General features: G+C 34.0%; 1 protein-coding gene across 6 annotated transcripts in view; it reads left to right on the top strand.

Moving 5' to 3' along the window:
- Positions 1–12,791, top strand: part of LOC142339258 (uncharacterized) — a 129,867-nt gene that overhangs the window by 49,503 nt on the left and 67,573 nt on the right. Inside the window, exon 2 of one of the 6 annotated variants that reach the window (XM_075389140.1) lies at positions 3,828–5,093. The exons of 4 other annotated variants lie outside the window; for them this stretch is intronic. In XM_075389140.1, the coding sequence (XP_075245255.1) occupies positions 4,806–5,093 (288 nt within the window). In that variant the 5' untranslated portion in view covers positions 3,828–4,805. Of the gene's footprint in view, positions 1–3,807; positions 5,094–12,791 lie in introns of all 6 variants that reach the window. One more of the 6 variants, XM_075389141.1, reaches the window with a different exon arrangement.

The raw sequence follows: 12,791 nt of genomic DNA, 5'->3' as shown, positions 1-12,791 counted from the left end.
AAAAAACTTTTCGGATTAAATGCTTTTTCGTTTTAAATCTCATATTTTCTGTTGTTTTTGTTTTTGCTCTAGAAGCACTGATTTTGAATGATATCAAATCAAGCGCATTTTGCTAAGTCATATATACTTTGCAAAATAAACAAATTTTGAGAGATCATTATCTCAGAATATTTTGATCTGTCGCACAATCTTGCAAGATAATTTTGCGTTTGAACTTTTTAATCACCGTTATTAGAAAATTTACTTAAAGCTTTTGGAATTACGTTGTTTTTAACCTCTATGATTCTCTAGTAAATTTCCGATCCTACATTTTGCTCTAAGTCTTTTGACTTCACAGAAGCAAAGGGCGCTGGGCACACATTTCCCAATTATATGAGCCAATTATATTCCCCTTTTTCTTTTGTCAAATTTTTGACTTCATGTTGTTTAGTATCATGGGTCCGTTTTTAATCATAAATTGGTAAAGGACACACGTTTCCGGTACAATGTAAGAAAGAGACTGTCTGTATGCATGTGTGTATATGTGTGTGAGTGTGTGCGTGCGTGTGAGTGTGTGTGTCTCTGTGTGTGTTTATGAATGTATGTTTGTGCGGTGTGCGTGTATGTGTGTGTGTGTGTGTGTGTGTGTGTGTGTGTGTGTGTGTGTGTGTGTGTGTGTGTGTGTGTGTGTGTGTGTGTATGTGTGTGTGTGTGTCTCTCACCTTGTGACTAGCGCCACATGTCTGTGCCTGGAATTGAATAGAAGTTGATTTATAACCTGTCGCCTGATCATGCGGGCACCCAACTCATTCAAAGGCCCAAGTAGGCAGGCTAGCAGGCAGGCATGAAATTCTCTCTTTCTCTCTATCTCTCGTTTTTGTTACTCTTTATAACTCTTCCTTTCTGTTCAATCTTTCTTTCCTTTATTCTCTCTTGCCTTCCTTCTTAATATCTATCCTCCGTTTTCCATATACCACCCAATGCAATTTTTCACAGTTGTTTTCTAACAAGTAGTTTCAGTTAATACCAATAAAAACAATTTATAGAGTCAGTAAAGTCTGTTTATCTCGAGCACCAGCGCAATTAAACTTCAAAGCAATTGAGTTCCAATCTGAAAACCTATTCTGTTTAAGGCTCTTTTGGTTAAATGATCAGGCCGAGCTCTATTTTTTATGATATATCACCAATTTCTGGTTTGTGACGCAACTTAGACAAAGTACTGTTAATTCATATGTAATTCAATCTAGCGACCCTTAGAAAAAATGCATTGAAACTGAACGTTTGAATTTAAATTTAAATTTTTTACACGTGTTCAAAAAATTGTAATAAGTGACTCGAAGTTATTGATTTTTTGGTATAATATGAATAAACTGATCAATTAAGGAACTAGCAGTCTGGTTAATCTTTTAAATAATTAAACTTGACGTAATTTTAAACTCTAGGAAAAATCAATGGAAATCCAGTTTTTGTGCATCAGACAAGATGAAAGTGTATTATAGATTTTATCATCTAAAAATTTTAAAACTTCTGTAAATCTGAAACTTATGTACCTGCAGGGAGAACTGCAAGGAAGACTTAAAAAATCCGCGTGCATCTGGTGTCTCTTATTTCAATACCTGCTTAATTTACCTAGAAGCAATCAAAGTTGCCTTCAAATAAACAAATGGCTCGAGCTGTTACCGAACACAAATTGTTTGTTACAGCGAGGTTAAGGACAGTTTTAAGAGAATGAACATAAGTATTTCTGCTAAATTTTGCGGAATGATGTTACACTTAAGATAACAACTGCGACCAGTAATGTGATAGAAAATATCCTGGCTAAGTATGACTTTTATTTGAATTGTTTCAATTTTTACTCAAAACAACAGATATTTTTTATGCAGCCGTTCTTTTGGTTTTTAAAAAATCAAAATTTTCACCCCAATTTGCTCAACTACATCAAACAAACAAAAACATTTAAAACAGACTGTCCTAAGATATCACGTAGGGGCCATCTCAAATAAAGCATGGTCCCTTTAGATATTTTTCTTATATCTTTGAAAATTTTTGTTCCCTTTCTTTTTGTATTACCATTTCGAATTTGTAATTAGAACAGAAAAAAATTAACCTCCCTGTAATTGTCAAATACGTTGAGATTGTCTTCCAATCGATTTAGGAAATAGTTTTATGACATATAGAATATGACTTTAACAATAATTTTGCATTTGAACTGCATCAAATATATTATCAAAATTGGTTTCCACAGTGCAACGCTGCAAATAATTGTCACTGTACTATGTAATCCTTAAATTATTTTGAAAACAAAAGAATCCATTATTTCTGTAAACTGCATCAGACAAAAAGATTTGTGTGAGCATAATTATCTGCTGTGTTTATTGTTCATTTTAAACTTATTGTTTTTCAATTATGGATAAATTAGAATCTCGTTTCAATTTTGTCTATTTTCTAATTCAACACTTTGGCAATAAAAAGATTGCTAACAGCTGTTTATCAGTTTTATTATTCGTAGTTGAATTTTCCATTTAGCAGTTCTCTCTCCAACTTCAAAGTGACCAAAAAATAGTGGAATTAATTTAAATTTTATTTGCCCATATTTCAATTAGAGCCCTGAAAATAGGGTTTGGTGTATACCAGTATGGTATAACTACCACGTGCGCAATGTTATTCACCTCTTTGTGTGAATAGAGGACAACTGAGTATGAACAAAATATACAAACAGGGAAAAGAGGGAGGGTTATAAAGTGTAGACAGGTAGACAGACTGTATTTGTTATTAGTTTGATTAGTTGGGCGGAAAAGGGGCAAAAATTGTCTGTATAACTCTAAACCACTTACAAAAGTGCACTCTTGCAAACAGTAATTTGTCCGTGGACAATGGCTGCCTGCTTTTCAATTTTTGTTTTTCAAAATTGATTGCCTTCCAACTTTTGTTTACCCCCGTTTTTGTCTCATATTTTTCCGTCGTTTTTTGAGTTTATGTGGTAAATTATTAAACTTATATCAATTATAAATTGCATATCTTCGAAAAAGTGAGTTTTGAAAAATTCATTAGAACCAAAATAAAATGTAAATCTGTGAATCAGAAAAGGTTTGAATTGGAAATTTAGGATAACATTTCGCCATTTTCCTGTTTTTGACATGAAGTGACAGAACGGGCGATACTGAAACTTCTTGTTTTCCTAATTAAAATCTTAGCAAATCCCCTTGTTTCACCCCCCCCCCCCCCTCCATTTCTCCCTCTAGTATAAATGGCATTTCTTATCCAACGAACCTTCCCGTAGACAACAGAGTACTTTCATGCTATTTTTCCTGTAATTTTCGTATACCCTTTTGAATTCCTGCCTATCCGCACACTAACACATTTTGCCCATAAAACGATCACTTTAATTTGTTAGGCGCAAAATTAAATTTTGAAATTTATTTGGGAACATTCGTAAAGCCTGCTTTGTAGACCAGAAAACCTAAACTTTGTTTGAAGTCGAATTCCAAATATTGCCCAAGGATTTTAAGGGATTTAACAATTTCGCGCTGGATATAACAACCTCGATAGAGGTGAAATTAACCCTTTGATTTTGAACCAATTTTCACTAATAATGAAAATTGCTGTTATATGATAAATATCAACTGTTTAACTTTTCCAATAAACACTGCTTAGTCAATGTTAATCTAATTTAAATTAATATTATTGCTAACGTTTTTCATATTTTGTATTGAATATTGACCTTTGGAAAATTTAAAATGAGACAGAAAAAGATGAAAATGACTTCGGTAATGTGAAAAATTTGGAAATGTGAAATATTTTTCAATCGAGCCAGAAAAATACCTTAAGTTATCACTTTAAATACAAAGTTGCACTTTGATTTGACCTTTTGACCTTTACGCCAATTATTTTTAAATTTTCTCCAGTTTCTTACCTTTTTACTTACATACAGAGAAATAGGAGTCAAAAATGTCTGACAAATTGAGCGTTACAGACGTAGTATTTCTCTTTTGCTTTTACCCCCTCAAAACAGGGCAAAACATACACCACTTCAGATAAAGTCCTTCGGGTATTTTAAAAGAGGCCGGGCTCACTTTTCACTCCTTTATTTGTTTGTTTGTTCCCTGCATACGCGGGATTCTTTCCCTTGTTTACTTCTGCCCTGTTCCTTGTTTACTCCTCATTGCTTACCATAGCTCAAAAAACAAACAAACTTTTCAACTTTTTACCTGTTTGCTGCAACTTATCCTCCACCACACGGACAATAATTAATTTTCAATATTTGTTCATCTGCATAAGGTGGTGTTCCCGTGGATTATTCCCCTCAGGGTATGATTTATAACTTGGTTCTAACCACTTGGGTTGTATAATATGTTACCACATGCTAGTATTCTTTTTGACTTTCTAATCTTGAAGTTGACATACCTTGACTGAATATTTTAACCAGGTTCAAATTAATAAATATTGTTATAACCTATTTTAGAGACTGAATTTATATCAGGTAAACGCACCAAGTTTTATCAGCCAAACTGAAGTTAAGCTGTCAATTTTTTGCAGACACCTTCTGACGTCATTCAAATTTCGGCAGTTTTGTCGCAACCCTCCTTCCTGTTGCATCTCCTCGAATTGTTACTTTTTGAAATTATAATTAAAATTTGTCGACATTTTCAGATATCCAATTAAACAAATAACTAATAAACAGTTATCATTTTAGGGAAAATTACTGGATTTTCACCGAATTACTGGCGTATTACCCTAGTCCCATTATAATATCCGAAATTGATGGAATTTTTTGCCGCTTTCTGTGGCTATGAAACCCATTTGATCGGATTACCTTTAGCATTTTAATGTTGAGCTTATCGTTTCTTAGCATGCAATCAAACAGTAATCATCAAAAAAATTCGTCACCGACCTCACCCGGGAATAAAGAGGTCGAGTCCACTGGGAAAGTTTTAGCGTCAGTCCGCTTCCTTAAAATCGGCGACATAAACACAAAAAATCAACAATTTACTGCTATTGTTGACTTGACGTTCAGATGGGGTATGGAACTACTTTCGGAACGTGTCGCTAATTACGCCTACCTGGACACTTTTTTAGAGCAACACAAAAACGAAGGCCCTTTAGGATTTACTCTGGTAAGCAAGTATTAAACTAAAACATCATCTGCACTTATGCTGATTTTTATAGCTATGTAAAAAAAAGAGAAAAAAACAATTTCAGGAAAACATTTCGAGATTTTAAAATTTAAAGTATACTCAAATGTCAATTTCCGATATGATGCGTTCCTGTAACAGTTGTATAATAGTTGGACATTTCAAACGATTGTACCAAAAAAAATGCAACAAACAAGGAGGAACAAGAAACAAATCAATCTGGGTGCTGAATCCCTTTGCAGCAATCATTCTGACCTATGTGTTTACCAGAAAATTAGCTATCTGTACTGAAGTGTGCTACACTCAGTAACACTATTTGATAATCTTAGTGCTATTTTGAGAATTTACGTTATAGTGCGTGAAGCACAAACTTGATTTGGACAAAGTCCATTTTAACGTGTGAACAAATTACTAAGTAGTTTTGAATAAGCTACTATTTTAAGATTACTAAAATACTATGACGTGATATTATCACGCCACACAGATAACACCAAGTTAACCTTGGTAACTCTGTCGACACTCGTTATCTCTATCCAATAGGATACTAGAGAACCACGTGTCCGCAAGTATAAAAGGAGCTTGCACGCTCAACCACCAGCACAATTTGGTCCCTGATAACTTCTGATTTAAAATCATACTCCCGTATTGCTCCCTTGCTCAATCTCAGCTTACTTGAGATATTTTTCTAACTTAGAATATTTTGTGACTTGTTCTTAACTAAGAACTCTCTAAGTCATAAAATATTAACTTAGCACAAATTTGGAAATCAGGTAAGTTCAGCTTAACTTCTCTAAGTTATAATTTAACATCTCTCAAACTCTATCTAAGTTATAAGTTAACTTAGAATAGTTCAATCTGTGCTATTTCAATCTTATAACTTTAATTATTCTATCCCTTAATGCTCGGTTCATATTTGATGCTGTTTAACATAACTTATTAATTCATATTTGCATTTAACTTTCTTTAATACTTAACTATATACCAAGAGTAGAACTAGGGGTTGAACTCTCAAGTTATACATGTGGTCCCGCGATTAACCCCGTCGTTTAAGTATCTAATGTACGGACCAGCAGTATAAATGGTGGTCCCAGAGAGGCAACTTCAATTTAACTTGTTCATTTAATAGAGAGAGGCAACTTAATTTAACTTGTTCATTTAATATAGAAAAGGCATTCTCAATTTAACTTGTTCATTTAAACTATCAGAGAAGCCTGCCTAAATTTAACTTGTTCACTTATTGTAGAAAAGCCATTAAATTAACTTGTGTAAGTTAACTAGTCAAAGGGCTTCTTACTAAAATCCCTTTTTGATTTTGATTTAAACTATTCCTCTGTTCTTAATATTTCTAATACAATAATTTCAGTCCTTTAAACAATGGCCAGTCCTGGTGGTAGTACTCCTCCACCTGCCGTTACTCCCCCACCTGAAACTCCCATAACACATCCAAATCTTTCACTTGTATCTTTTTCAGGCAATGATCCTAATCAGGATGCCACTTCTTTTTGGAACTCTGTAGAAAACAAAATACTCTTTTCACTAGGAACTAGGCCTACAGCACCCGCTGCACAAACTAGCTATGATAAAAGGCAACAATCCTTATTTGGCTCACTTTTAACTGATACAGCACTAGAATGGTTTGAAAGTGAAGTCACAGATACTACAGATTGGAATACTTTAAAAGATGAATTTATAAAAAGATTTACAGACGGTAGAGACCAATTTAGATTTAGACTTGAGGTTGAGAACACATTCAGGCAAGAAGGAGAATTAATAAAAAATTATCTACATAGAATAAAGAGTGGAGTTGATAAAGGTTGGCCAGAAAAGATACCAACAAGTATTGAAGGTGATGACAATATCAGGAAAGAGAAAGAAATCCAACAAAGACAGCGAAGTCAGAAATACATAGATTTTGCTATAAGAGGACTAAGACCACAAGGTTTAAAACGCAAAGCGCACGAGAAACTCATTGAGAATCCTTCAATAACTTGGACACAGTTTGTTGATCACTTAGTCGTGAAAGACTTAACATTTTCTGTAACAACAGAATCTAGTGGAGCTACAGGAATAGATAAACTTAAAACACTCGAGAGCAAAATTAACGATTTAACCAGCCTTTTCAAAAGCAACGAAGTGAATGCTATAGATACTTCTAGGCCAAGAGACCCTAATATAAAAGGTAGACCTAACAGTACTAGATTCTGTGATTATTGCAGAAGCAATGGTCATTCCATCTCTAGATGCACAAAGAAACAGATAGATGATAGTGTTAACAAATTGAGAAAGGAACTAGTTGAACCAAGAAGGCCAAATATAACATTCTCTAATGATTATAGAAAGAATAACCGAGGAAATACAAGATTCAATGGTCCTAGAAACCAAGGCTATCAACCAAGAGGTGGCTACTCAAACTATAATCCTAGGTTCAACAAGCCTAACTATCAACCACAAAACACATCTTTCAACAGTTATGGCAATAGATTCACTCAACCATACGAACAAACCTTCCCTCAGCAAAACACCTATAGAAATAATGAACCAAATCTTAAACAACAATCACCATCACCACAACAACAGCAACAGCCACAACAAAGTGCTAGCTTCTATACACCAAGTAGAAATAACAATCTACAACAAAGACAATCAAAACCCAACAATATTCAGCAACAACCAAATCAAATAAGTTTCGTTGAAGGCGACGATGACTACGTAAATGCTATAACAGACTTCTTTCCTTTAAACTTTTGAAGTCTCCGAACGCTACTAAAGAAAGTAGTACTAAGTCAAGAATTTATCTCAACTTATATCACTTTGCCACCGGAGACATTAAAAATAATAGTGGTTTAGAAGTAGAATTCATGATTGACCCAGGATCAACCTGCACTATTATCAATCATCCTACATACCTTGCACTAGTAAACCTTGGACAAAATTTGCATTTACAAAATACAAATTGTGATTCAAAAACATATACTGGTTCATCAATCAGAATGCTTGGCTACACAACTATTCAATCTAGCTTCGAAACTGACGGTAAATATACAGTCCCTCATAAAGTATTCGTTACTAAAGAACAGAGACAGAACATAATAGGTATTGATTTTTGTCATTTGTTTTTAAAAGCACTTCACTTCGATATCCCCGCAGTAGAATTAAAAACTGAGAGAAACCTAATTTGCTACGGCTCACTTAACAATGAGAAATATTACCCATACATAACTGAGATGACTGCTTTAAACATAGCTCAACCAATCTTTCTACAACAGAAAAGTACACAATTACACAAGCGAAAGCACCCCAGTCAAGCCTTATTTCCACCAGGAACATATTTCATGCCCCATATTAACGTTGCAAAAACTGACCTAGTCTTTGTGAACACACTTTGTCCACAACCTGAAGAATTTCTACCCATATTTATGGAGAATCAAAAGAATCACCCAATACAGATAAATAGAGGAATAATAGGTTATGCTATGTGTGATATAACTGACAAACCTATACAAAGATACAATATCAAAAACTGTGCCGAATTTACAAGTACAATACTAAACGAAAGTGAGGACTATAACAGTTGCTTCGTACTGAACACAGTAGTAAACAATTTACAAGAAGGACAGCAAATCCAAACTAATTCTTGCATTAGATATATAGATTTTCGTACCCAATCTATATTTGACTCTAATATGCCTATAGCGCACACGATATCCTCAGATGCAGAAATGAGAAAAGGTTTTGCTAACACAATCTCCAAAAGAATGCCCTTATTAAAGGATTACTGTAAAAGTAGAAACTGTGATATAGGTGACATAATAACTTTCAGAGCAGATAATAACTTGGTATATAATCTCATCACTAAGGCTAATCATTATGAAAAGCCAACAATTGATACAATCAAAACAACACTACTTGCTATGAGAGATCATGCACTAGGACTAAATTTACGCTGTATAGCGATGCCAAAAATAGCTTGTGGTTTAGACGGAATGGATTGGAGAGAGATATCTTTTCTAATTGAACAAACATTTAAGAATTCAGGAATAACTATCTATGTGTATACAAGCAAAGATGATATTGATAAACTACAAAAAGTAGAAACCAATACACTAGAACAGGAAGAGGTGCTCGAAATTATTGAAAGTGAGTTGATAGAAAAATGCAAGGAAGATGAGAGAGAACTAGCCACAGACTTCTCTACCGAAGCAAAAGAGTTATGTAGACCTAAAGTCAACGAACAGTTTCCTAAGTTTAGAGATAAACTACAAAGCAACCGAATCATAAATAAGGCAGTTAGTGATTTTGTAATTAAGCAAAATAGAAATACAGTTCAAGACATAGAGTATCTAGAAAGGTTCTTAGATAACTTTGATTTCACACAAAGTGATTTGACTGATGATGAATTGTTTGAGTTGATAGAAATAATACTTCAGGATAATGATGTCTATTCACATCATAAGTATGATATTGGCAGAACTAAACATAAGTTCCATTTACCCTTGAAGAAAGATGCAACCTTTAAAAAGCAACGACCAAGCAAAATACCCATTCATCTCAGAGATAAATTAGAAAGACTAATGGACGAATTAATTCAAGCAGGGATAATCAGAGAACTCAATGAGAACGATGATATGAATAGTTGGTTTGTCAATCCCGTCATCATATTGCCTAAGAAGGATTATGTAAAACTAGTCATTGATGCTAGATACCTAAACTCTATAACTGATACAAGTAATTCTAGTTGGCCACTCGAACCACTAAACGTTCTAATGACAAGAATAACCGGAACTATATTTACAAGTAGTGATTTATCATCGGCTTATAATCAAGTACCATTAACTGAAGATACACAGAAGGTTACAAGTTTTATTGTAGGAGGCAGACAATACACCTATCAAGTAGGATTTTATGGTCTTAAGCCGTTACCCAGTTTCTTTAGCAAACTAATGCGTTATGCATTTGGACCCCTTATAAAACGTAAACAAGCCATAACATACATAGACGATACTTTATTACAAGCTAAAGATAAGCAAGAAATGTTCACAATAGTAAAAGAGTATCATTCTTTGCTTCGAAAGGCAAACCTTAAAGCAGCCCCCGATAAAACAATGTTTTTCTTACGAAAAGTGAGATTTCTAGGACATGTTATATCTAAGGACGGATTATCGCCTATTGCTTCGCGCATAGATGATATTAGAAACCCAAAAAACGCCAGAATCGAAAACAGAAGTTTTAAGAGTTTTAGGAATGATGGGTTTCTATCATACCTATATTTTGAACTTTCACATAGATGCAAAACCTCTATATGACTTAACTAAAGATACAACACTATTCAAGTGGTTACCAGAACACGAAAAGGTATTCACAGACCTTAAACAAAGATTCTGTCACGATATTTCTAACGCGTTTCCTTCTAATGACTATCCTTTTCATATACATGCTGATTCATCTAATTTAGGAACAGGTTGTGTTCTTATACAAGATTTTCCTGATAGAAAACGTATGATTTCAGCAAACTCGAGAGTATTTGATAAAGCTGAACAAAAGATGTCCCCTCAACATAGAGAACTATGCGGAATAATATCTGCATTACAAACATATGAATTTTATGTGATTGGATCCCCTTTTCCAATTTACCTATATTGTGACCACAGACCAATTCTATTTCTTTGGTCACGACGAGGACAAATGTCACATCGTTTCTTTAAGTATCAAGTTGTAATAACTAAGTTCCAAAACTTGCAAATTATATACACTGAAGGCAAAAACTTAGCGTTCCCTGACATTCTTAGCCGAAACGTTTCCTTAGCAGATGCTAAACTTTATCAACTAGAACACAAAGTGATACCTAAAGATATAAAGTTTCATATTAACGGAAAAGAAGTTAACTATTCTGTATTGCATCAAGACGATAAGGACGCATCCGCTAACGACTGTTATCCAATTATTGCTTAAGTCAAAGGCGAAAGAAAGAAACTTATTAATATAAATGATGAAGGTGACTTTAGCGTAGATGATGCACCAGACTACATAAATGAACACTGTAATGCTATACACAGCTTCTCTGATTGTTTTCGCTACGGCACACAAATAAATCAAATAAAGAAATTAACTTCAGAACTAACTAGCGAGTATGATAATCACTACTATTCCGAGATAGAAGAAATAGCTGAAATAAGTGATGACCGAGAAGGTTATGATGACCAAGATTGGTTAGACTTAGTAGAAGGTAATATTGAAAACTCACTTATTGAACAATTAGAATCTGCTAAAGCCGACTATATCAGACGGACAAAATTTAAGAAACTTATTGAACCAGAAGCTTTCCAAAACATCTCAGAAAAGGATGTCCACACAGATACATTAGATTTAATAGCTAAAGTTACAGATTTCGCAAAAAACGCTAATCTTGACACTGATAATATTCTTGAAGAACAAGTAAACGACTCCGTGATAAATAAAGTTAGAGATTGGCTAAAAGTAGGCAAAGCTCCAGAAAAGGACTATATTATTAAACAATCTAAAGCACTACAAACTTATAGGAATAATTTCAACTTGTTGTTTCTAGAGAATCAATATGATTTACTCTGTTATTCCGAACCTTGTAAAGACGGCTCTTTTGACGTTAGGATATGTGCACCACTTTCACTATTTATAAAGATATTCGAAGTCGCACATACGCATGAACTTAGTGGTCATAGAGCAGAAAGCACAACTTACAATAGAGTTAAGCGATATTTCTATTGGCCCGGTATGTTTAAATGGATTGAAATGTTAATGTTAGATTGCTTAAGTTGTCAAACTAATAAGTCAGCACGCAAAGACTTGAACGAAGCACCCTTAGAACCATGGGGACAATTAGAAGCTATACCCCTACATACACTTCATATTGATCATAAAGGTCCACTACGACCACTTAGTAAAGGAAATAGATTTTGTCTTGTAATAGTAGACGCTTTCTCTAGATTTATACAAGTATACCCTAGCAAGAATGCTGAAGCTCTCGAAACAGTAAATCAACTAGAGAAATTTATAACTACATTTGGTATACCGCAACAAATAGTACATGATAACGGCAAGGCTTTTATTAGTAATGATTTCGTTCACTACACAAACTAAATGGGAATTACACTATGCCCCCGAACTGCATATTCACCGTGGACTAACGGCAAAGTAGAAGTACAAAATAAACATTTGACTAATTACCTAAGACATTTTATTAGCAAAAGTGGATCTAATTGGTCCGAGTACACTAGTAAATTTGCATTTTCACACAATACTGCAGTAAACTACAGTACGGGATATACCCCTTATGAAATACTATTCGGAACGAAACCGCAATTACCCTTATCACTAAAGTTAGGACTACTACGAGATAATCAAAAGAAATGCACATCAGAGTATTGTAGTAATCTACCGCCACACTCACATAGTGAAGAAACTTGTAATAACAAAAAGATAGAGAAATTATTACAAAACAGATTATCTAACGAAATGTTAAAACGAGAGAATACATTTAAAACTATATACTCGAATACCTACACTAAATGTAGACAAACTACGAATAAAGCGCACAAGTATAGAAATAGATTTAAACTCGGAAAACCTATACCTGAAGGTAGATAAGTACTATTAGAGAATCACTCTAAAGGACTATTAAAATCCAAAAAGCTACAAGAGCTACGC

Source organism: Convolutriloba macropyga, chromosome 5, assembly GCF_964194025.1.
Source record: "Convolutriloba macropyga chromosome 5, txConMacr16.3, whole genome shotgun sequence".
Taxonomy (NCBI): Eukaryota; Metazoa; Xenacoelomorpha; order Acoela; family Convolutidae; genus Convolutriloba; species Convolutriloba macropyga.
Note: the sequence above shows the minus strand (reverse complement) of the source record. Positions and strands in the feature narration are given on the sequence as shown.